This window comes from Myxine glutinosa, chromosome 6, assembly GCF_964187855.1.
Source record: "Myxine glutinosa chromosome 6, kmMyxGlut1.1, whole genome shotgun sequence".
NCBI classification, from domain to species: domain Eukaryota; kingdom Metazoa; phylum Chordata; class Myxini; order Myxiniformes; family Myxinidae; genus Myxine; species Myxine glutinosa.
In genome coordinates, this window is record NC_136266.1 from 109,311,184 (window position 1) to 109,337,516 (window position 26,333).

The window sequence follows — 26,333 nt, forward strand, 5'->3', positions numbered from 1 at the left end:
CATCGATGGTCATGGGTCTTGCAGCAGGACAATGACCCCAAACTCACTTCAAAAAGCACCCAGGAATGGTTCAAGACAAAATGCTGGACTGTTCTGAAGTGGCCAGCAATGAGTCCAGATTTAAATCCCATTGAACACCTGTGGGGAGATCTGAAAACAGCAGTTGGGAGAAGGCACCCTTCAAATTTGGGAGAACTGGAGCAGTTTGCACAAGAAGAGTGAGAGAAAGCACCCTTCAAATCTGGGAAAACTGGAGCAGTTTGCACAAGAAGAGTGGGAGAAGGCACCCTTCCAAGTTGGGAGAACTGGAGTAGTGTGCACAAGAAGAGTGGGAGAAGGCACCCTTCAAATCTGGGAGAACTGGAGCAGTTTGCCAGGAAGAGTGGGCCAAACTGCCCGTAGAGAGGTGTAGGAAGCTCATTCATGGCTATAGGAAGCGCTTGACTGCAGTTATTTTGTCCAAAGGCTGTGCTACCAAATATTAAGTTTGTTGTGTCAATAATTTTGTCAATGCCATTTCTTTTTATTTTCTGATTGAAAGTTCTATATATTCTATAAAGTTCTATATTAATATATTTAAAGATATATTAAGTTCTGAATCAAAAACAAAAGTTCTGTAATGTTAACAGTGAAATAAAGAATTGTGGAGACCAAATACTTTTGTCAATTTCCACTTATTTTTCGAGAAAATTGTGAGTTGTTTGAAAAAAGTGCAAGGGTGCCAATATTTTTGGCCACGACTGTATATTATCTCATGGTTGATTATAGCTCTGTTGGATTGCACGATTTGTAATGTTCTGAAATGCAGGAAACTACAAGTAACGTTTTTTTTCGCTTTCTGCAATTTTTGAGAACTTTTCAATTCCTGGGTGGCAGGTAGTTCAGGCAATTTCAAACACTGAGCTTCTATCTGTAACTTTGCATCAGAAGGTCACCATCAGCTTTGTAACTGCTCACCTTCACTCCTTCATTCCTCTTTTCTCCCACCTCTGGAACAAACTCCCTCACTCTCTTCAATCCCACTCCACCCTCCAGGTCTTTAAAACAGCTGTTCACCACCATCTCTTATCTTCCCCCATCCAAAACCTTGATCTTTTCTACCCCCACTAATTTCACTCCAATTCCACTTTTTTGAAATACCAACGTCTGTCCTGGAAGTCCTTGTATTGGTGTTCTTGTGTTTTGTACTTCTCCCCCCCCCCCCCCCCCCCCACCCCTTCCCACGCCTCCTCCCCCCGGGCCCTCTCCCTTCCACGCATCTCCCTGCTCTCGGATGTTGTGTTTGTGTGCTTCCCCATCTCTCCCCATCTTGTCTTCCGCTCCCTCTTTTTATATGTTTTGTTTGTCTGGTTGATTTGTTTGTGAGATAAATGTTAGCTCTTTACGAGCCTCGATTCAGTATACAAAAAAAGAAAGAAAAAAAAAAGGGTCTTGAGAAATTTTTGTCTGTGCTTATTCATCCCTTTTGGAAATGTCACTCTTCTGAGGATCAAGTAAGCACATGTTGTGAAATAGTGACATTTATGATTCATCAGTTCAGATGTTTCCTGAATGAGTTGTCTGCTTTGTGTGCACTCTTGTTTTGTGCAATTTTAGAATTTTAGAATTTGTGTTTTGCATTTTATATTTTAAAAAATCATTTGCTCAGATTGGAAATCCAAGCAAGTTTTTCACAACATCACACATGATGTGTTGGGTAAAATGCCCATTGAAAGGTTCAACATAACATTTTACAACAAGTATTGAGTAATATTATTGGTTTCTGTGTTCTTGGTGCGCAGGTCCTTGGGACCTGACAGCTCCATGGTTTCTGTGCACAATGAGTTGTACAATAAGGGAAAGGAGAACAAGGGTGAAGGTTCGATGAGCTCCCGCTTGGCCAGTCTCGTGCCCGATACTTGCCGTGGAACTTTTATGAGCCATCTTGGAGGCCGAGGGGGAGGAACGCCTTCAGCTCTGGTTTATGCGGAGGGCAAAGGGCATGTTGACCAGGTCAAAGAAAGGGTGCCCTCGGGTGGTGTCACATCCGGCGTTTGGGGAGAATCCAATGGTGGGAAAGAACGGACTCCAATTCAGAGGCGGCCCGTGTCACGTCATGAGCAGGAATTGCGAACACACGGAAAGACCACCATGACTGCGTCTACTTTCATCGACGCCATAATCACTCGGCAGATTCCCTCGACCTCTTCTAGTACTGCTGACAGTGAGTATTGCATTTTCAATGCCGATCCTTTCTAACTGTTATTGAGTGAGCATACATAATGAGATTAATAGGTCTGCAGATACCTCTAACCGCTGTTTTCAACGTAATTATTTGCTTTTTACACTGAGTGAACAAACAAAGCTTTCAAATTAGATTGTGGATTTAGCCTGGGGTTTGGAGGGGACAGTACATTTATCCCTTTACACCAGTTTTTGCTATTCATCTGAGATCCAGACTCGTGGAAATGATATAGGAGGTAGGTCCATACATCCAGAATGGAGCATGAGGGAACCAATAGACAAAGAGAAGGGCATGAAGAGACACCAAACGATTTTGCATCTCTATTTCAGCATCCCTAACAACAAATGTAGTCTTCTCTGAAGAAGACACTGGGATGATGAATGTGATTCAAACCCAGCAGCAAGAGGGAAAAGGCAACCTAAACGCACTAATAATGGGGCAGCAAATAGAAAATGATCTGATGCAATCAAAGCTAACTTTTTGATAGCCATGATGAGGAATGTATGACCAAGTTGTACTATCTTCTTCTTCCATATGCAGCACATGTCAGCGGGTAGCATCATTTGCTGTGGGCACGACTGTGCCACTGATTGAGTACCCCATGTAAGTTAGAGCAGGAATTTGCAAATAACAAAACTCGCAGGACTCAACTTAAGCAAATGAAAGAAGTTTACTGATGTAGAATGGCCTTGACACCAGCAAGAATTGACTACTTTCTCAGTTTATTGACATGGCTGTACTGAGCCATTGTACATGGAAGTGTGCCTGCCTTGCATGTGTAGTTCTTCCTCAAAATCCCTTTGGATTAGGTGAGGCAAACTCCTAATGAGCTGATGCTCTGCTGTGGTGCCAACACTCCATCACCATTCTCGATTACCAGCCATCCAGCCACTCTCCATCCACCTCCACCTTCCAACCTAGCATCCTTCTTCACACAATCCTCCCATCTCAACCATGATCTACCCCTTTTCTCCTGTCTCACTCTTTCAACACATCTGCTCTCTTTAGATGTCTATCTTCCTCCATCCGCACCACGTGCCCTGCCCATTTCAGCTGGCTCTTTACCAATCTTCCCATCAAGCTCATCTGCACACTGATCTCCACTCTAGGTTTGTCCATCCTCCTCAGTGCCACATCCTGTCAGTGCCACCATTTCCAGACTGTATAGGTATGCTGGCATTAAGCACGACTTCAGTACTTTCCCTTTCAACTTTCTCAGTACTGTCCTATCCTCCATCACACCCTCTACTTTCCTCCATGCATTTGCACCCATTTGTATCCTCCTCCATACTTCTGCCTACGAACTTCCATCACCAGACACTTCCACCTATGTACACAAATCTATCTCCCTGCCTTATCTTTCCCCTCTAAACTGATGTTCAATTTCTCTCTCTGCTGTCCGACCCACATTACCTCTGTCTTCTAAAGGTTCATCTTCTCTCCAGGCTTCTCAAAAGCCTCGTTTCACTCTTCCAGCACTTCCTGCATCTCCTGCTCGCTCTCCACTACTAACGCCAGATTGTCCGCACAGAGTAGCTCTCTGAGAATGTCTTTCATTCTGATCTTGTTGACGAGTTCTATCACCATAATGAACACTAGTGGGCTGAGTGCCCGGCCTCAAACATATGTTAATGTGGAGCTCTTCTGACATTCCACATCCCACCAAAATTGTTCCCTTCGTTCCCTCATACCTATCTTCCACCATCTTAACTTCTACTTCCAGTACTCCGATCCATCTCAGCATCACCATCGCCATTTCTCTTGGTTCAGTGTTGTAAGCCTTCTCAACGTCCACAAATCCGAATGCTGTTCCTCCACTTATCTCCAAACTATTCTCTACCATCTTTCTCAACATAAACAGCCTGTCAGTCGTCCTTCAATTTCTGAACCCATGTTGTTCTTTGCCTATCTTCTGCTCCACACTTTTCCATATCCTCCCAATTTCTTTCTCAGAGATTCATAATGTGACTTAGAAATGTGATCCCTTTCTATCTCCCCAAATTGTGTACGTCTCCTTTCCTTTTGTATATTGGACCAATTCGACGAGTCCGCCACTCCTCCAGAATCCCACCCTCTCTCATACATATATTCAACTGTTTCTTCATCCAACTGAAGCCAATCTCTCCGATCATAATCCGGATCTTCACCAAAATCTAATTATTTTGTCCTTGTCACATACGCTACCTCTCTGCCAAATTCCATCCGAATCCTTCCACAACTTTTTGAGATATCTTGTTCACAAACAAACGGAGAGAAAAACGGACAGACAGGGGTGAAAACATAACCTCCATGCACCTTTGGTGGCGGAGGTAACTAGAAAGAGCAATCAGAGATTGCAGACCCTCACCAACACGTGTTTCCAGTGTGTTTTAAGGCTTTTGTGTTAAAACAAATATGGCGGCCGAACCACGTGACCGATGACATCATCATTATTTGTTTTCTCCACCAATTTATCCTTAGATAATGCTCAAGAAATTTCATCTTGATCGGATGAAGTTTTGTACTTGTCGAATTATGACATCATGGAGAATGTGCAGCAATGGTGAAAATTTCCTGTCAATCACACCAACGGTTGCAGAGAAAATCATATTTATTCTGTGCGGACAAACAGACAGACAAACTGACTCAAATGCAATACCCTCTCCTCTGGCGAGGGGAATGAGCTCAGGTGTAACCATTCACCTTCAAAATCACACACCAAGTGAATTGGCCTCCACATGTGTTAAATTGTTGTGATTCTGATTATTTCAGCATAAAATCAGCTGTTCCTGTAGGTTTCCTCTGCTTAGTAGTGCATTTCACAGCAAAGACTCAACCATGAGCACCAAGGAGCTTTCAAAAGATCTCTGGTGATAAAGTTATGGAAAGGCACAGATCAGAGGATGGGTATAAAAATATTTCAAAGGCCTTGAATATCCCTTGGAGCACAGTTAAGGCAATCATTAAGAGGTGGAAGGCATATGGTACCATCAAGACCCTGCCTAGATCATCAGGCCATCCCTCCAAACTAGATGACCAAGCAAGGAGGGGACTGATCAGAGAGGCCACCAAAAGGCTAGTAGCAACTTTAAAAGAGCTACAGGCCTTTATGGCAAAGACTGGTCACTGTGTACATGTTACAGCAATATCCCAAACACTCCACAAGTCTGGCCTGTACGGTAGGGTGGCAAGAATGAAGCCATTGCTCAAAAAACCCCACCATGAGTCATTTTTCAGGTACGCAAAAAAAACACGATGTTCTGAAGCCATGTGGCAAAAGGTTTTGTGGTGTGACAAAACCAAGATGGAACTCTTTGGCCTAAATGTAAAATGTTACGTTTGACACAAACTCAACACACACATCACCCAAAGAACACCATAACTACTACTGGGAAGCATGGTGGTGGCAACATCATGCTTTGGGGATGTTTCTCATCAGCAGGGACTGGAGGGAGCACTTTTCAGGATAGAAGGGAAGATGGATGGAGCAAAATACAGAAAAATCCTAGAGGAAACCCTGATGCACTCTACAAGAAAGCTAAAATTGGGAGGGAAGTTCACCATTCAGCATGACAATGACCCGAAGTACACAGCCAAAGCTACACTGGAGTGGCTAAGGAACAAAAATATAAATGTCCTTGAGTGGCCCAGTCAGAGCCCCAACCTAACCAATCAAAAATCTTTGGCATGACTTGAAGATCCCTGTCCATCAACGCTCCCCATGCAACTTGACTGAGCTTGAACAGTTTTGTACGGAAGAATGGGCAAATATTGCCCAATCAAAGTGTACAAAGTTGGTAGAGACCTATCCCAACTGACTCACAACTATATTTGCTGTCAAAGGTACTTCCACCAAGTATTAACTCAGAGGGGTGGACACTTATCCAACCAGGATATTTTAGTTTTGTGTTTTTAATTAATTTTCTGAAATTTCTAGAATTTGTTTTTCACTTGGAAGTTGTGGGTTATGATGTGTCAATAAAGGTGGAAAAAGCCTGATTGAATGCATTTTAATTCCAGACTATAAGGCAACAAAAGGTGAAAGATTTGAAAGGGGGTGTAGACTTTCTATATAGGCACTGTAATGATCCATTCCACAAATGTTTGAAGCTGATAAATCGGAGCATTTTATTTGAAGTAAAGTTTTGTTTGTTTTGACACATCCTAGTGTGTGTATTCTAAATATACACACCACCCAGTCTGAGCACACACAGCTCCATTTTCTACCGAACATCTTCGAGTTTACGATATTGGAATCGATTAGTTTTCCACTTTCTGGATAGCCTGTACTTTTGTTTTTCCTTTCCTTTCAAAGTGGATAACAGCCTCCTGAATTTATATTAGTCTACTAAACAGGTTTAGTTAGCAAAATTCGACTAACCCTGTTTATGAATAAACAAATTAATAAATAACTAGTAACGTCTTCGATGTAAGTTTTACTTCTGAGCAAAACCAATGCTTGTTTTTACGACTGTCAGTCCATCCACATCCATAAAAACAACGTCTGAGGGAAAACCTCTTTAAGAGGTGACGTGATGATAAAAAGTACTTTTTCTTTACGAGTTGATCCTCATCTATTTTTTTTTTGTTCCTCCTCTTCTTCATATTTTATTATTCTTACAGGGTCTAAGGCTCATGGAAGAGTTGCAACATTAATCACGTCCACACATCCAGGCAGACACATGAGACAACACCGGACTTGTTTTCAGTGGAAGTGCCGAAACTTCCTGGTGCACCCTGGATGCCAGTGACGCTATATTGTGACATCGTTTTTCTCTCCACAATCCAGAGAAATCGAGGAGAAACCTGAAGTATTTTGTGACATCCTGACCCTGGATAATTTTTGCAATTTTGGAAAACCCAAGTTTAATCTCTTATTTCCTAAGCCTAGCTCTCTCCAAGCTTTGCAGTTGAAAGCACATTCATTTCAAACATTTGGTTGCATTTTGATGTTTTATTCGATAATTTTGTCCTTCACCCTTGTTTGTAGTTTACATTTGATATTAAGCTAAATGGTTTCAGAGCTTTTGTAAAATCATAATGAGACAAGCCTTTCTTTTGTCCTAGCAGTCGGAGCAATACAGCGACCTTTGGGTGCCCCCTGCGATGGCATCGAAATCATAAGTCCTCCAACATCTCCACACTCACGTGCACCTTACAACCGTTTGGATGGTATGTATCAAGTTTGCAACACTTGATTTTAATTTGAGTCGCAAGAATGGCTAATCTTTTCTCATTACATCACCATTCCATTAGGAATAAATCAGTGACAAACAATCTCGCTACTTGTCCTCCTTCACTTCCCCAACCCCTTCCCCACCACTTCCCCCACCACTTCCCCCACCACTTCCCCCACCACTTCCCCCACCACTTCCCCCACCACTTCCCCCCACAACTTCCCCCACCACTTCCCCCATCTTCCACCTTCCCCCCCCCCCTCCCTCCCCAAATAAAGGTTTGCCCTTGTTGTGACCTTGTCTGGATGAGATTATTTGTGTTTGTGAGCCCTTAACAGATGTAACATGGGTTTCATGGGTTAAATGGCTTCTTCAAGCATTTTAAACTCAACTGGACTATGTCCAGCTGAGTTTTTGTCGTCACCCAGTGTCCATCGTCCGTCGTCCGTCTGTCGTCTGTAAACAATTCGACGTCTACGCTCTAAAAGTCACAAATATTGATTAAATTTGATGAAACTTGTTATGCAGCATCTTTAAGACATAAACTAGTTTTGGATTGCATTTGGGCGTTGCACGCCCAAAAATGGGCGTGGCAGGGCGGCCATATTGAAAATCAATTTTTGTCATATATTTTTAGCACATATAAACTATATAGTTTGTGGTTCTATTATGCATAGTCTAGCCATATTGATATAGACCAGTTGAGTTCAGGTTCCCTGGTTCCTTCAGGAAAGACTTTAAGCTCCAATTCAGATGAACTTTATTAATAGGTATTACAAACAAAATACAGGATGCTACAACCAAGCACAATGCTCAACCACACACTCTGAGATATAGATTGCACTCACGACTTGGGAACCACGTGCCCACTGCTCTGTCGTATTGTCTATCATCATCTAGTACTCCAATTTATATGTTTACATATGCTACAGTGGCTACACTTGACCAACAAACGGAACTATAACTTATTGTTATAACTGCAGTAATGCGTTAACTCTCCCCATGGGTATTTGCACATATCGCTCCTCTTGTTGCATAATGTCCCCTTATTTGTGGCGGTCTCTATTTTCTCTTGACAAATACAAAACTGTAAGCTTATTGAGATGAAAGTTCAGAATAAGTACAGTCGTGGCCAAAAATATTGGCACCCTGACACTTTTTTTCAAATAACTCACAATTTTCTCTAAAAAATAAGTTGAAATTGACAAAAATATTTGGTCTCCACAATTCTTTATTTCACTGTTAATATTACAGAACCTTTGTTTTTCATTCAGAACTTAATATATCATTTTCAATCAAAAAATAAATAGAAATGGCATTGACAAAATTATTGACACCCTAGACTTAATATTTGGTAGCACAGAATTTGGACAAAATAACTGCAGTCAAGCGCTTCCTATAGCCATGAATGAGCTTCCTACACCTCTCTACTGGTAGTTTGACGCACTCTTTTTTTTTTTTTTTTGGTATACAAGATCGAGGCTCGTGAAAGAGCTAAAACAATTCTTTATTTCACTGTTAATATTACAGAACCTTTGTTTTTGATTCAGAACTTAATATATCCTTTTCAATCAATGCGCGTGGCAGGGCTCTTCTTGTGCAAACTGCTCCAGTTCTCCCAGATTTGAAGGGTGCCTTCTCCCAACTGCTGTTTTCAGATCTCCCCACAAGTGTTCAATGGGATTTAGATCTGGACTCATTGCTGGCCACTGCAGAACAGTCCAGCGTTTTGTCTTGAACCATTCCTGGGTGCTTTTTGAAGTGTGTTTGGGGTCATTGTCCTGCTGCAAGACCCATGACCTTCGACGGAGAACCAGCTTTCTGACACTGGGTTGAACATTGTGCTCCAAATTGCGTTGGTAATCTCCTGATTTCATGATGCCAGGCACATATTCAAGAAACCCAGTGCCAGAGGTAGTACAGCAACCCCAAAACATCACTGAACCTCCTCCATGTTTGACTGTAGGGAAGGTGTTCTTTTTTTTTGAAGGCTTCATTTTGTTTTCTATAAACATAGAGATGAATGTGCTTTACCAAAAAGCTCGAATCTGGTCTCATCTGTCCACAGGATATTCTCCCAGAAGGATTTTGGCTTGTTCAGGTGTGTTTCGGCAAACTCCAGTCGGGCTTTCTTATGTCTCTCTCAGCAGTGGGGTCCTCCTGTGTCTCCTACCATAGAACCCGCTTTCATTGAGTTGGTGATGGATGGTGCGAGTTGAAACTGTCATACCTTGTGTCTGAAGAATAGCTTGAATCTGTTTGGCAGTTGATCGAGGTGTTTTCTCCACCATTCAAACAATCCTTCACTGCAATCTTTGATCAAGCTTTCTATTGCGGCCACGTCCAGGGAGTTGGCTACAGTGCCATGGGCCTTATACTTCCTGATAACATTGCGTACGGTGGACACAGGAACATCAAGGTCTCTGAAGATGGATTTGTAGCCTTGAGATTGTCCATGCTTGGCTACAATCTTGTGTCTGACCTCCTCAGACAATTCTCTGGTTTTCTTTCTTTTCTCCATGCTCATTGTGGTCAGCACAGTGACACAAAACAGCAGAACGACTCCTTTTCTCCATTCAAACTGGTTGAATGAGTGATTTTAATATTGCAGGCACCTGCAACTCACCATAGGTGAGTTCAATTCCAAACTAAAGGAGAATCACCTGTTTGAAATCCAATTATTTCTAACAACTTCTAAAAGGTGCCAATAATATTGTCCGGGCCATTTTAGGATTTATGTGTGGAATAAACTAAGATTTAGTAATTTTTTCAGCTTTTTTTTTTGTTCCACTGCAAACCAAACAAATACAAATGTGGATACCAAAATATTTTTTATTTTCAACAATTTTCTGGAAGAAATGGTGCATTATATGAAAAAAGTGTAAGGTGCCAATATTTTTGGCCACGACAGTATATCCACCAAACAGGAAATCATAGTTATTATCCGCAAAATACTCAACAAATTGACAGAAATTAAATATTTCCAATGGTTGACATACCAACTCCAAAACGAATTATATAATCCATTGCACAGGGACATGCTGTGCAACCTTTATCCCTTATGCTTCGAAAAACTCGTATATCAGTAAAAGGCAATCAAGATACTCTACTTTTGAAGACCATGGTAAAAGAAAACTACTCTTATGATTTTAATGATGGCGGCATGTGTGAAATGCTACAGCTTTTCCAGTTTTACATATCGTGGCTCCTTCCCCCACTCATGACTACAGGCTTTGAGTGAGGTGACTGTGCACAACAATAACACTCATTAATGTTATTTATTTATTCAGGTAACAGCTCGGTTAAACGGGGCAGAAAAGTTTAAAACCGAGTCAGCAGGCCTTTTCATTAGTTGTACCATTTTCCAAGCAAGGTGGGGTCCATTTATTTTGTCATCATAATAATAACGCTGCTTCATGCACTCTCTCTGGTCTCGCTCCCAGATTGTACAGTGTCGTGGGTAAAGCATGATGGTCGGCCACCCCAGCAAGAGGCACAGAAAACACACTGCGTCATCACTTTGGCGGACCACATCCATGTAAGTTAAATCTGCTTTGAAATCAAATGACATCAGATTGAAATTGATTGAATTACTTTGCGCACACATACACAAGCACACTTGTACATGCACACATGTGCACACGTGCTCACACACACACACACACACACACACACACACACACACACACACACACACACACACACACACGTGTGCACACCACAATGAATACATGCACACACATAACTACATAAAAGCTTTTGATAGCCCCACATTCATCATGGATGATAAAATTCATGGAAGTATGCAAGATCAACCTCGAAATAATCAGATTGGTTGAGAAAGCAATGGAGTTCTGGAACACCACATTGATATTACAGCACTCAGAAGGAAAAATTTAAACACCAGAGGTGAAGATACGACACGGGATCTTTCAGGGAGACAGTCTTTCATCCCCTTCAGTTTTGCCTGGCCCTGGACCCACTGAGCAATCTCATTAATGAGCAAGAACACAGATACACCCTGATGTGGATGATAAATCCATCTCTTCCCTTCCTTGGCACACCTGAGCTCCACACCACATACAAGGCAAGGCTTTCATCAGCAGCTCAATGGAGTACTGCTCTCTCCTCTGGGCTGGTGCTCCTGCCTCACACCTAGCTCGGCTTCACGCTGTTGAAACCAAAGCTTTCAGAATCATTGGAATCTCCTGCGATGAAGCTAACTCCGAGGGCCTTTCACTCACTCACCGCAGGCAGGTTGGTGGTCTTTCTGTCTTCTACCGACTCCTCTCCGGCCTTGCTCCCCCAGCTCTATCTGGGCTCTGTCCCCCAAATATTCCTACAGGTCGCACAATATCTACCAGCAACCCTCTTATGGTGAAATTGCCAAAATCAAGATTCTCTGCTCACCTTCACTCCTTCATTCCTCTTTTCTCCCGCCTCTGGAACAAACTCCCTCACTCTCTTCAATCCCACTCCTCCCTCCAGGTCTTTAAAACAGCTGTTCACCACCATCTCTTATCTTCCCCCATCCAAAATCTTTTCTGTCCCCATTAATTCACCCCATATCCACTTTTTTGAAATACCAACTTCTTTCCCTGGAAGTCCTAGCGTTGTCCATGTGTTTTATACCTCTCCCACCCCCCCCCCCCCCACCTCTCCATGCCTCCGCCCCCCCCCCCAAGCCATCCCCCTCCCACAGATCTCCCGATGTCCCTGTTCTCTACTGTTGTACTTGTGTGCTTCCCTCTCTCTCTCCCCATCTTGTCTCCCGCTCCCTTTGTTATATGTTTTATGTGTCCGTTTTTGTTTTTTTGTGATTAATGTTAGCTCTCACACAAGCGTCGATCTTGTGTACCAAAAAAAAAAATCCAATGGGAGAATGTCCAAAGAAACAAGAAAGGTGACATATCTACTGTATATGGATGATGTAAAACTCTTCGCACCGAACGACGAAGAATTGACAGAACAACTGAAATTGGTGAAACGGTACTCTGATGACATCCAAATGGAATTTGCCGAGACAAGTTTTGCCAAGTGCACATTCGTACAGGGTAAATCAACAAAACCAGAAAACATAAAAATCGACCTATACTACACCAATACAGGAGCTGGAGAACAAAGCATCATACATGTACCTCGGGGTAGAAGCAGGCCACCAAATATGTCACAAACAAATGTGCAAAATAATTACCAAAGAATACCTGCATAGAATGAGGCTGATCCCAAAAACATACCTCTCCCCAAAAAACAAAATCAAAGTCAAAAAGGAACTTGCAGTGGCAGTGCTCCAATACAGTTGCAGAATAACAAACTCGCCACAATTGGAAATCAAAACGAGATATCAAAACAAGGAAACACTTCAGTATCCATAAAATATTCTACAAAAATCAGTACATCCTGAGAATGTACCTGCCTAGGCAATAAGGAGGTAGCAGCCTGATGGAGCTCAACCAAGCGCACTGAGTGACAACTGTAGGATTAGCATAGTATGTGAAAAGTTTTGCCTCATATTCATCTTTTGATCTCAAATCCAAATTTCTTGAGGAAATAGCAATAATAACAAATTTGACTACACTGTTCCATTACTTATGGAAGGCACTGTAGTCACCAAAGTCCTTTGCAGGAGTTTCATGGCTAGTGAGAGAGGTATCAACACCTAGGCAATTTCCGTGGTGGCAATTTTTATCACAACACATGAGGAAGAGAGAGTTTAGATGAGTGGGTTGTAGGTTGGTCCACATTCACTGGTGTACAACACACAGACAAACAAGAGGTTGGAGTAGAAGGGAGGTCACAGCCAAAAAAAGCAAATTTCAGAAGAGGAAGTGTACAGGCTTCTTATCAGACATGTCACGTGCTCCGACAACCAAATTTCTCTCAACATAGTCTATAAAATCAATTCTCAACATCAATTCATGATCCACATCAATTCATGATCAACACAATTGAAGGCTTTGCTATAATCTATAAAACAAGGACACACCTTTTTTGATATTCCCTTGCTTTTTCCACAATTCACCTCAGAATTGCCATTTGATCTCTCGTACATCTTCCTCTTCTGAAACCTGCTTGCTTGACGGGTATTTATCAGTTCATGAAGTCGTATATTCTGTGTTTAATGATCTTTAGTAATGCAGTATCTTGCTAGCAAGTAAAATCAAGGCAGTGGTTCGGTTATTTGAAAATCTCATGGATCCCCCATCTTTGGCAATGGTATGTAGACTGACTGCTTCCACCTTTTAGGCCATACAATCCTGCTCCAGACCGGTGTACTGATAGCTGTTAAAATTTTGATTGTCTCCTCCCCATCTACCTTAAGGAGTTATATTTGAATATCATTGGCACCTGGTGCTTTTCCATTTGTCAGCTCTCTAAAGGCTCGACATATCTCACATTCTATCACTGTTAGTTCTTGTTCATATTCTCTTTTCTCAAAGGTTGCCATCATATTGCTATCTCGTTTGTATGAAGTTTTGTTGCGATCCTTCCCTCTTTCTTTCGCCTGTGTTTCTTATGGAGCCCCAATCCTAGACCTAATCTTTCCTGTGATCTTTAAAAAATGATCTCTTGTTTTTCCTGCTCTGTTATCACTTTCTATCTCTTTGCATACCTCTTTTAATTTTTTTTTTTTTTTGTATACAAGATTGAGGCTCGTGTAATAAGAGCTAACATTAATGACAAAAAAACATAAACGGACACAAAACATATAATAAAGGGAGCGAGCGGGAGACAAGATGAGGAGAGAGAGGGAGGCACTCAAGTACAACAATAGAGAACAGGGACACCGGGAGATCTGTGGGAGGGTGGGGGCATGGTAAGAGGGGGGGGTGGGGGGGTGGGAGAGGTATCATACAAGAAACTTGGTAAATGAACATGTGTTGGGAATCGAACCTGGTTCCACAACAGTCAAGGAGTAATAGGCATTTATTGAAAAACCAGTCACACAGCTGCGGAGAGAGATCAAGACACATCAAACTCAAATGAGCAGAGAAGGTGCAAGACACTCTGAAAGTAACTCGGCAAGGCGTTTATTATATACATTCAAAGTGTGATAGAAATCTCCGCTAATTCTGCATGCTCAGCGATTTGAACAAAGGGGGGAAGAGTGGACTAGTAGCCCCCACCCTTGTCCTATCCTGTAGGAGTGCTGAGCTCAAGGGAAAGTGTAGGAGAAGAGCATTGCAACATTGCTTTAAGTCTTTATCTTCCCTTTGCAGATGTTAGATGTTAACCAAACCTTGGTTTGGACAAGGGTTAGATTGTTAGATTGTTGCACCCAATGTTCTTGAGACCCGCCCATATATCGACTGTAATCTATGTACCCCAAAGAGGAATGACCCTTCCTGCCCCTCCCAGAGTCTGTGGGTGTACTAGTAAAACAAATAGGACTTCCAGGAAAGAAGTTGGTATTTCAAAAAAGTGGATCTGGGGTGAATTAACGGGGGTAGAAACGATCGAGGTTTTGGATAAGGGAAGATAAGAGATGGTGGTGAACAGCTGTTTTAAAGACCTGGAAGGAGGAGTGGGACTGAAGAGAGTGTGGGAGTTTGTTCCAGAGGTGGGAGAAAAGAGGAATGAAAGAGTGAAGGTGAGCAGAGAGTCTTGATTTTGGCAGTTTCACCAGAAAAGGGCTGCTGGCAGAACTTGTGCGACCTGAAGGAATATTTGGGGGACAGAGCACAGATAGAGGTGGGGGAGCTAGGCTGGATAGGAGTGGGTAGAAGACAGAAAGACCAACCTGCCTGTGGTGAGTGAGTGAAAGGCCCTCAGAGTTAGCTTCATCACAGGAGATTCCAATGATTCTGAAAGCTTTGGTTTCAACAGCGTGAAGCCGAGCAACGTGTGAGGCAGGAGCACCAGCCCAGAGGGGAGAGCAGTATTCCATCAAGCTGCGGATGAAAGCATTGTATGTGGTGAGGAGCTCAGGTGTGCCAAGGAAGGATTTCGCAGGACAAAGGATGCCCAGTTGGCGACTGGCTTTGGAGGCCAGCTCTTTGACTGGTTCTTTGAAATATTTATCTTTGTCTTTCCGAGCTTGTTGGTGGAAGTCAGCATTTAGCCGCTTAATGTCCTTTCTTGATGCACGGTTGGTTTTCATCTCTCTTCTTGTGTCTTTTTTCTGCTTTTGTGATGTTTTTAGCCTCTTCTTTTACAATGTCTTCAACCTCTTTCCACAATTTGCCTGACATTCTCCCAAGCAAGTCCAGCTCTGCAAGATGTTTGTTTTTTATACCAGTATTGCATATTGTTTAGATACGTTTTAAAGGCTATATCTAATCGGAGTTAATGATTTTTTTCACCTTTCCCAATTTGACCTGTTGTTTTGCCACGAGGAGTTCATGATCCTTCTCACAACCTGCACCTGGCAGAGTATTGGCAGAATGCATAGCACTTCTCCATCTTCTTTTCATTTGAATGTAGTCAATCTGATTTCTATGTTGCCCATCAGGTGAAGTCCATGTGTGCAGTCTGTGCTTTGGTTGTTTGAACCATGTGGTTACAGTTACGAGCTCATTTCCACACAAAACTTCAGAATTTGCTTCCCTGGCTCATTTCAGATTCCAAGTCCGTGCTTTCCTGCAAACCCTGGTGCTCATGCTTCTCCAAGTATTGCATTCCAGTGTCCAGTAATAATTAAAACATCTACTTTGGGCACCCATCATACCAGTACGTGCAGCTTTCCTTAAAACTCCTCCACAGTTTCTTCATCTGCTGCAAAAGTTAGAGCTTATATCTGAATGATGGTGGTGTTCACTGCATGTCCTTTCAACCTCACTGATATAACCCAATCATTGACTGGGTTGTATTCCAGTAATACACCTGCTGACTTTTTATTCCAAATCAGTGCTACTCAATTTATTTTACAGGTTTCAGGACCAGAAAAGAACACTTTATAATTGTAAGATTGAAACTGCCCAAACCAGTCCATCTAAGTTCACTTATCCACAAGATTTAAGTTATTGTCTTCTCCATTTCTCTCTTAATAGCATCTCACTATCTCTGATTCAGACCTTGCATTCTATGTTCCAATTATGTGAATGTTTGAGAAGCTCAGAGTTTGACTTTCAAATCTGGTGACCTCAGCGACTGGATTTCCATGTGGGTTTTATCCAGTCCCATCATGACGGCCAGTCCTACTCACCAAAACACCTTGCTCTTCCCCAGGAACCATTCAGATGCTTTCAAACCTGGTGTACTCATTATTCAGCACCTTTATCTCTTAGATTTCAGATCAATATTGTTTTCTTGGCATGTACTGAAGTGGTTTGCCATTGCCTTCTTCTGGGCACTGCTTATACTAGATAGGTGATCCTAGCCATTGCTCTCCACAAGAGAATCCTCTGCATGGCAATTCACCACCTGCTCCCATGGCTTTGCGTAATCCTGGTCAGGAGATAAAATGGGGGTAGTACAACTTGCCCATGGGTGTCCCAAAAGCCACCTCCTCTAAAAAGGATTGCTACCTTTACCCCCATTAAACCCTGAGCCTTCGGTTTAATAACCCGAACCGCAAACCAGCAGTGGATTTGGATTCAGAGTTTCCTTCTCCGAGATGAGCTGCCTACCAAGGATAACCAGCCCCATCTGCCCGAGGATCCCTAACTCACTTTACAAAAAACTTCCAAAGACAGGTGCAAATGGAAGGTGTCACATATGAAAAGAAAACAGCAACAAATACAGTGCCAATGATTGCAAAAAAGACGAAAGCGTAATATCAACAGATATATACACCAACAACTGAGAGAACGATCAAAGAGCAAGACCATATAAAAAAGGCTTAGCCAGATTGGGCAAGGACAAAGAAGGCTCATTGGAATGACTAAGAAGAAGTCACCTCAACTGCGATGGAGAGCGAATTATAATACATAGCCAAGACCAAGGACATTATATGGCGGGATTGTGTCAATGGGACGGGTGTTGGTTTTGCAAGGTAGAAACAGAAAGCAAGAGTCACCTCCTCTCAGGATGTAAAACAATACATGTAATGTCAGAACAGCTCTACCCACAAAAGCACAACAAAGGTACATAGAGTAATCCACTGGCACATCTGCAAAAACTTCAATATCCCAGTTCCAGAAAGATCATGGAAGCATGAACCAAAAGCGATCACTGAAAACAAGGATGTAATGCTCGCCTACTTCCTGATGTTCCCATCGAGCGTGAACATAGAAAACAAAGTATTGTAACCGGATATAGTACTTGGGTACAAAATAAAAGATGGCATTGTTAAATAAGGTGTCTGCCGAGCGATTTTGGCCTAAAACCTCAACAATGCATAAATCAAGAAAATGACTAAATACAAGGATCTCAAAAATGAAGTCAAAACAGCATGGAAGCTGAAGAGCACCAAGATTGTACCCATGATAAATTGGAGCAACAGGATTGATGAAGAAGAACCTTACAGAGATTGATAACACCATCCCTGGGAATAGTACAGCAAACTACCTACAGTTGGAAGCTGTTTGGGGCTCAGTGACAACCCTGAAAAGAGCCTTCACAACAAAACTTTGAGAACAATAAAACGTCATAGCTTGGTCCATGAATCATGCTCATTAATCAAAACAATGTGGATATTTCAAGCCTTGGGAAAGACTCCATTCTGTGGTTCTGAAACTCGTATATGGAGATAACCAATGATACTCACATTCACACCTACACGTGCACGGACACACATGCATGCACCCCTAGCAAAAATTTCCAATCGCAGGTGCTAATGGAAGATATCACACACGAAACTGAAACCGCAACAAATACATACCCAACAATTGCATAAAGGACAAAAGTAAAGCATAAGAAGAAATATCAACAGATATACACCGACAACTGGGAGATCGATAAAAGAGCAAGAAGGTATAAAGAATACTTGGACCGATTGGCCATAGACAAAGAAGGCTCATTGGAGTGGATAAGAAGAGGTCCGCTCAACTGGGTTGGAGAATGAATCATAATAAATGCCCAATACCAAGACTACTACTGAACCAATGGCTTTAAGAAAATGGCAGGACTGACTTAGTTGGACAGTTGTAGGTTCTGCAAGGTAGAAACAGAAAGTACGAGCCACCTCCTATCAGGATCTAAAAAACTCAAGTCAGAATAGCTGTACACACAAAAGTACAACAAAGTGTTTGGAGTAATCCACTGGCACATCTGCAAAAATCTCAATATTCCAGTTCCAGAAAACTCATGGAAACATGAACCAAAAGCAATCACTGAAAACGACTAAGTAATGCTCACGTACGACTCGATGATCCCATCAAGCATGAACATAGAAAACAAAGTATTGTGACCGGATATAGTACTTTGGTACAAAAAGAAAAGAAGGCATTGCTAATTGAGGTATCTAGCCAGCGATTTTGGTCTAAACAACACAGAAATCAAGAAAATGACCAAATACCAAGATCTCAAAAATGAAGTGAAAATATCCTGGAAGTTGAAGAGCGCAGAAATTGTACCAATGATAATAATTGGAGCAACAGGAAATTATAAAGAAGGACATTACGGAGATCTTAAAAACCATCCCTGGGAATATTATGACAAAGGAACTGCAGTTGGAATATATCCGGGGCTCGGTGACAATCCTGAAAAGAGCCCTCGGAACAAAACTTTGAGAACAAGAAAACTTCACGGCTTTGTCCATCAATCATGATCCCTTATCAAAACGGAAGTTGATACTTCTAGACCTGGGAGGGCTCTGGTCCACCTTCTGAAACCCGTAGACACACAACGCGCCCACACATGCACACACATGCACATACGTGAGCACACACATACAAACAAACACCCAACACACACGTGCAAACAGACATACTAAAGTTTTAACTTTTTCAACATATTTCAACATGTAGCTATTTGATCTTCATGTCAACAATATTGATAGATAAAGGTGATATAACATAACAAATATCATGAAACATTTACATTTTGTAGTCCATTGTATAATTTAAATAAACATAAATGCAAATTTCGCATGTGGAAAAAGTAAGTACACCCTTGGCTCTAATCGGTGGTATTGCCCCCTTTGGCGGAAACAACCTCAAGTAGGCGTTTTTTATAACTGCCGACCAGTCTCTGACATTGAATGGGAGAAATTTTTGCCCACTCCTCCATGCAGAATTCTTTCAGCTGTGTGATGTTTGAGGGGTTTCTTGCATGCACAGCTCGTTTCAAATCCCCCCACAACATCTCGATGGGATTTAGATCCGGGCTTTGACCTGGCCATTCCAGAACCCTCCATTTCTTTCTTTTCAGCCATTCCTTGGTGGATTTACTGGTATGTTTAGGGTCATTGTCATGTTGCAAGGTCCACCCTCGGTTGAGCTTCAACTTTCCGACAGATAGCCTCACATTATCCTCAAGCACCCTCTGGTACAATGAAGAATTCATAGTGGATTCTATGATGGTGAGCTGCCCAGGCCCTGATGCAGCAAAGCTGCCCCAAACCATAATATTTCCACCACCATGCTTTACAGTTGGTATCAGGTTCTTGTGGTCAAATGCTGTCTTTGGTTTTCGCCAAACATGTCTTCTGGTACTGTGGCCAAATAGCTCTACCTTTGACTCATCTGTCCAGAGCACATTGTTCCAGAAGTGCTAGTATTTGCCTAGGTGTTCATTGGCAAACTTTAGTCTTGCCCTGATGTTCTTTCTGGACAGCAAAGGTTTACTCCTGGCACACCTCCCATGTAGATCAAATTTGTGCAGCCTCTTTCTAATGGTAGACTCGTGCACTTTGACATCAACAGTGGCAAGAGCTACCTGTAGGTCCAGTGATGATATAATGGGGTTCTTAGAGACTTATTTCAGCATCTTGCGGCCTGCTCTCGGGCTGAACTTGCTGGGGCAGCCTGGCCTGAACAAGTTGGCAGTTGTTTGGAATCTTCTCCACTTGTAGATGATCTTCCGGAAAGTCGGATGATTGATTTCAAATTGTTTGGAGATCTTTTTAAATCCCATCCCAGACTCGTAGGCATCTATAACCTTCTTTCTGAAGGCCTCAGAGAGCTCTTTTGATCTCGGCATGGTGATGCTGCACACTTCAACAACCAAGAGCAGATCAAACTAAATGTCTGAGGTTTAAATAAGACAGGTTCCTCCAAGATCCTCTCTAACGATGTTCTAATCATTTGCACCTGAGCTGGTGCACCTGATTCTAATTTTAGGTGTTTGAAGTAGTGATAAATGAAGGGGTGTACTTACTTTTTCCACATGCAAAATTTGCATTTATGTTTATTTAAATTATACAATGGACTACAAAATGTAAATGTTTCATGATATTTGTTATATTATATCACCTTTATCTATCAATATTGTTGAAATGAAGATCAAATAGCTGTATGTTGAAATGTGTTGAAAAAGTCAAAACTTTACATGGGGTGTACATACTTTTTCACGTGACTATATATATATATTAGGCCTGGGTGATAATGGAAAAACCTATATCACGATAATGGACCTCATTATCACGATAATATAAAGAATGTAATTAGCCTCTTGAGAGCCATGCAGCATACAATACCAATGCACATAGAAACGACCTGAATACCAATAGAGGTATGTGTGTTTGGTCATACTCTATTTCATAATTCTGTTGCAATTTGTTTAAAGTCAACCCTCTTTTTCCCGGGAGGAAATTGCTTGCTCCGTTTGCCAAGTGACTGTACGTGCAGTTTGCAAAGTGGTTGATACGGAACATTTGGCTTGGCAAGCGATAGCAAGCTGCTTGCTAACAAAACACACTGAGGAAGCTGCTTGCCAATTGGGAGATTTGTGGAGAAAGTCATACATGATTATCTTCAGACATTTAAAATATCGTCTTTGATGTGGAACGTCGCGAATAATAAATGCCAAGCAATCCTATGTCGTAACAAATATAGGACAGCGGGTCCTGAAGCTCACCTGGATCAGGAGCAACAGTCACTCAAGCCCCCCACAGACCCTGATATTTTTAATGATGTGAACAAACTTTGGTACATTTTGGGTCTCCATCTTGCCAAAATTTGCCATCTCCAACTCAACATCAAAATTTGCCATCACCAATTCATCATCAGTCCCTCCTAGGGAGGGAGAGATGGAATCACCCCAATGCCTCATCCACGTCGTGATGCGTCTCACAAATCCTCACAGCAATTCTCACTTCCTGCAACACAGAACAAAGAAAACACAGGTGTGGAGTCATCATCATCACCTCAGGTAAGTGGCTGCGTATGGTGCGACAGGTTCATCAATCCTAACTATTTCCTAAATGACTTTAACAACTTTACATTACCCGGGGTCTTTCTCCTGCCAAACCATTGGCCCACTTACACTATGGGTTCTAAAAACCAATTCCCATTGACCAATCTGTGGTGCCTCTCAATTTGGGGTCTCACTCCCCCGATTCAACACTCGGTGCTCTCGCACAATTTCTGGGCTGCGACGTGTAGCTCTCCCAGCAGGTCTACCCACCTGCACACCTCCACCACTGTAGTTGCCACCCGAGCTTACCTGCTCCTCACCCTAACCTAACTAACTGGGGAAGGCCCTCTCGCACTCTCACCCCCTCAGTGCCCTCTCTGGCACGGCCTGCCCGATCCACACCCGGGATCCTCAGGCACCCACTGACACTAACGGCTCCCAGAGCCCACCTGCGGCCTCACCTGGCCGACATCCTCACAGTGGTGGAGTGCCCAAACCAACTACACACACTAACAGGCTACACGCCCAGCCATTTCCACAACACTAATGCACCCATCCACAATACCATTCTGCAACCGCACCACAAATGCCAATATCCAACCACAATTTACCTATACCTTCTAACTATTCTTTAAACTACCCTCCCCGGGTACTCGTGAAAAGGGGTCCACTCTTTCCCCATCCACACCTTCGCACCATGCACACCACTCCGTACCACTTACTCCAACTCTCCCCACACCACTCATTCCAATACTCCATGTATTCCACACACCTGTACTTGCACACCTGTGCTCTCACACCTGGTGCCACCTGCACCCTTCTCTCCCCAAGCGCATTCACGGTGATCCACAACACTCACTACTCATACACTGCTCCACACTGCTCCACACACCTGTCCAGTTCTCACACAGCATCATCTCATCTAACTACCCCCCTCTGAAACTTGCGCTTCCCAGTCGTCCCTTAAAACTATTGCGCTCCCTCGTCATTATCATCCACTCTAACCTACCTGCGTCCCCACTACAGGTATCCTTGTCACTAACTAACCTTAACGTTACCTAATGTCATCTTCGCTAGATCCCTTTCAATATAACCTAACCCACCCGGGCTAGTTTCCACTGCCATACACCCCATAAACTATAGCGCATTTGCCCCACGTTTGTGAGGGATGACAGAGTTGCCATCCCACCACATCGGGCATCTCCCACTACCAATTTTGCACATCAAATTTCAACAAATCAAAAATTTGCCAATCACTACTCATCATCTGCCAATCATTACTGCCAATCCTTTGCCAATCATCAAATTTTGTTTTTTTCTAATTTTGGGTCCAAAACACTAACCTCATCACACAGTCTACTTACTAATGCCTCTCGGTGCGCCAATTCCTGTCCAAAGCCCGGCTTCGTAAAGCCGAGCAATGAATGCGGGTTGTTTGGTGCCAGCGGCTGGATACGTCCCGCATTCGGTGCAGGGAAGGAGGTTTACCCGGGCCGAGATCCCACGCACCATCTCGGCACGGAGCCATCCCATGGCCCGATCTCGACCTGCCGGAATGCCTCAACAAAAAGTGGTCGCCATGACGACCCTTCCTATCGGGCTGCCCGCTCCGCCTAGTGGAGCCCGGACGCGGCCGTTCCAAGCGAGGCACAGCGTGGATCGCGTACGGCGGTTCTTTCGAAACCGCCGTGGTTCGGATCCCCGCTGGTCCTCGCGGCACGCGAAGCTGCCCGACGCGCACCGAGGGCCCGATTCGGCTATAAGTCGTTCTAACCTCTAACCCGGTTACCGTCGATGCCTCACCTGGATGCTTACAAGCATACGCTACCCCTTTCTTGCTCATACCTCCAGCTGTTCCCATGCTCCTCGTACCTTTCCTTACACACCCAGGCACACTCATTCCACGCACAGCCTTGGTCACACACCTGACCACCGAACACTTTGGCACACATTCGTCGGTCGCACACCTCACCAACACACCTCTTCGCGCCCCTTCCTCGGTCACCTCCTCTGTGACAATCACAGGTGTGCCCTCACTCGCACACCCAACCACGTGCCTCACTACCAATTCCAGCGTGCATTCCCACACACGCTCTACCATTCCAGGTGTGCATCCTTCCATTCCAGGTGTACATCCTTTCTCACCTGTCACAACCAACTCACGCTCCATGTCACTCTTACTACTCTCACCTCCACTCTTGACAACGCACTCACCCTTACTCCCGACAGCGCACTCTTTCCTCATGCACCTGTCCGTTACACACCTTTCTCGCGCACACTCTCCCGTCACACCCTCTGTAACACTCACCACAGGCGTGCATTCTTCCTTGCCTTTGACAGCGCACTCTTTCCCCATGCACCTGTCCGTCACACACCTTTCTCGCGCACACTCTTGCGCACACTCTCCCGTCACACCCTCTGTAACACTTACCACACCGCGCCTCCATGTGCTCCCTCGCACACGCGCTACGACCGACTCACTCTCGCCAGCACCCTCACTCCTTGGCACGCACTTTTTCCTCACACACCCCAGAGTCGGACTTTCTCGCACACCTCCTTTTTCGCACACCAGACCTGTCGCACACTTCGCCAACGGCCTCTCACGAACACCCGGGTCCATCTCGACCCCCAAGCTTCTTAAATCACCTGGCGCATCATACGCACGACCATATTGGTCACCACTTACACCGGGTCCTCTTCCTCTTCGCTTCTCCTCCATCACCTGCGAATCCCTCATCCGGTTAATGAGCACATCATCACGATCCGAACACAGACTTTGGACCAATTCTTTTACTTCCTCCTTTATCTCTTTCTTATCCTCTCTCCGTCGCTTCTTAATTTCGCTCACCCCTTCTTCCACTTCTTCTAATTTCTGCTTCACCTCCTTCATCTCCTCGTGCGCCCCTTTAAGTTCTTCCTCTAACTCCACTTTATTTTTTTCTATGTGCTCCCGCACCTCCCGCTCTTTAACCTCCATCACCTCTACCACCTTGTCCATTTTCCTCGTCAGGTCCTCATGTACCGTCTGACACTCTTTTTTAATTACCCCTACGTCCTTTTTCATCTCCTTCTGTGTCGATTTTAAACCCTCTATTACCGCTGTGTTCTTCTTTACCTGGTCCCCCAACTCCTTTTGTCCCACTGTCAGTTGTTCTACTCCCAGCGTCAACTCCTCTATACCACCTTGCAATTTTACAGTCCCCCTTCTCACCTCCTTCTCCATGCGCTCCTTACAGTGCCTCACCTCCTCGCGCACTCCTCCGACCTCCTCACTCACACCTCTTCTGATCTCCTCTCCCATCACTTGCATCTCCTGCCCAGATGCCACCCTCATCTGCTCCATTTCCTCCCTGTGAGCATCCAATTTAGTTTCTACCCCCATTCTGACCCCCTCTATCTGCTGCCCCATTTTTTTAACTTCCCTTTCCGCTTGGTCCCTCATGTCCCTTAATTTGCCTTCCATACTGTTTTCTAACCCCTCTAACCCCTTTTGCATCCCTTCCATTTGATTCTCTTGAGCGGCCATTCTGTTTTCTACCCCCATTAACCCCTCCTGTATTTCCCCTAATCTATTGTCTAATCCCTCTATTCTACTCCCTAACCCTCCGATCTGGGCCCCCATCCTTTGTTCTAACCCCTCACCGGTAAACCTCGCTTCGTCCCTCATTACCCCTATTTGGCCCTCCAATCGCTCACCCTGAGCATCCATCCGGTTCCCCATTACCCCCATTTGCTCACTCTGAGCTTCTATACTGTTTTTCAAACCTCCAATTTGGTCTCCCATTTGTCCCATAAGGGCCCTCATTTGCAGGAAAAAAAGGTTCGAATCCACCAACGGCGCCGCTACGGTCGCGGGCGCGGTCGCCGTGGCCATGTGCGAGGCGCCATTTTGCGCGCCCGTAACCTCGTGCGCGACGACGCTATTTTGCGAACCTGCCACCCTCACTGCTTCGCTCTCCTCTTGTCCCTCAATTTGGTCCTGGATCGACCCTGCCTCACTCTCCTCTACCGGAACCCAGCCGTCTTGATCTGCCATAGCGCGACTTTCAAAATTCGGGTTTTTATTTTTGTAAAACACAATCAAATTTCGCCGTTATAATTTCGAGCGCGTGAAGCGCGCTTCGGGTCCAATCTCACTCCTCGACACCAATTGTTACAGACGCGGTGTTAGATGTTAGTTTACCGAGCGGTTTGGTATTACCGCGTCCGCACAGTTACTCCCCGATTAGAACCCTATCCCGCCCGATTCCACTCGAACGTTGGCCGAATCGCGCTACGCTAAATCAATGAAGGAAAGGACACAACGGCTGGGATATATGCAACGACACAAGGGGTACAGTTCTCAAGACCTCCAGAGGAGGATATAATATTGGTGATGCAGAAACGGGTAGATTACACGGTAAGAGGTAAAGCACAGAAAGATGGGCACTTAGACACAGTCTTATCTTATCCCCGACAGACCACAGACAAACGGGACAAGACTGACTTACACAGGGATTGATGGCAAGGAAGGGCAGGCAGTCGACAGCTCAAGGTGCACCTTGGCTTAGGGACAGGATACAGCTCGGTCCAGTCCAGAGATGCGGGGAGGTATTCAGCGCTTGGTTGGTGGCGCCTTTCTTCCTTCAAGCTGAGGCGCATCTGACGTCACCTCCCTCTTCCTGCGCATGTCCAGCGGGGAATGACACGCCCTCGGCTCGTTAGCTTCGCCCCAGATGGAATCGGTCCGCCGCTTCTTATTGGGTGCGGGGGGTTACCGGGCTCCGCCCTTGACG

At 44.1% G+C, this 26,333-nt stretch overlaps 1 protein-coding gene across 11 annotated transcripts in view; it reads left to right on the top strand.

Annotated features, from left to right (window-relative positions):
* The window catches only part of NCOR1 (nuclear receptor corepressor 1), a 376,183-nt gene that overhangs the window by 286,857 nt on the left and 62,993 nt on the right, over window positions 1-26,333 (top strand). For 9 of the 11 annotated variants that reach the window (XM_078780340.1, XM_078780346.1, XM_078780341.1 and 6 more), the window contains 3 exons: window positions 1,782-2,203; window positions 7,271-7,375; window positions 10,824-10,918. In XM_078780340.1, the coding sequence (XP_078636466.1) occupies window positions 1,782-2,203; window positions 7,271-7,375; window positions 10,824-10,918 (622 nt within the window). Of the gene's footprint in view, window positions 1-1,781; window positions 2,204-7,270; window positions 7,376-10,823; window positions 10,919-15,941; window positions 16,080-26,333 lie in introns of those variants that run through there. The other 2 variants (XM_078780348.1, XM_078780342.1) reach the window with 2 other exon arrangements.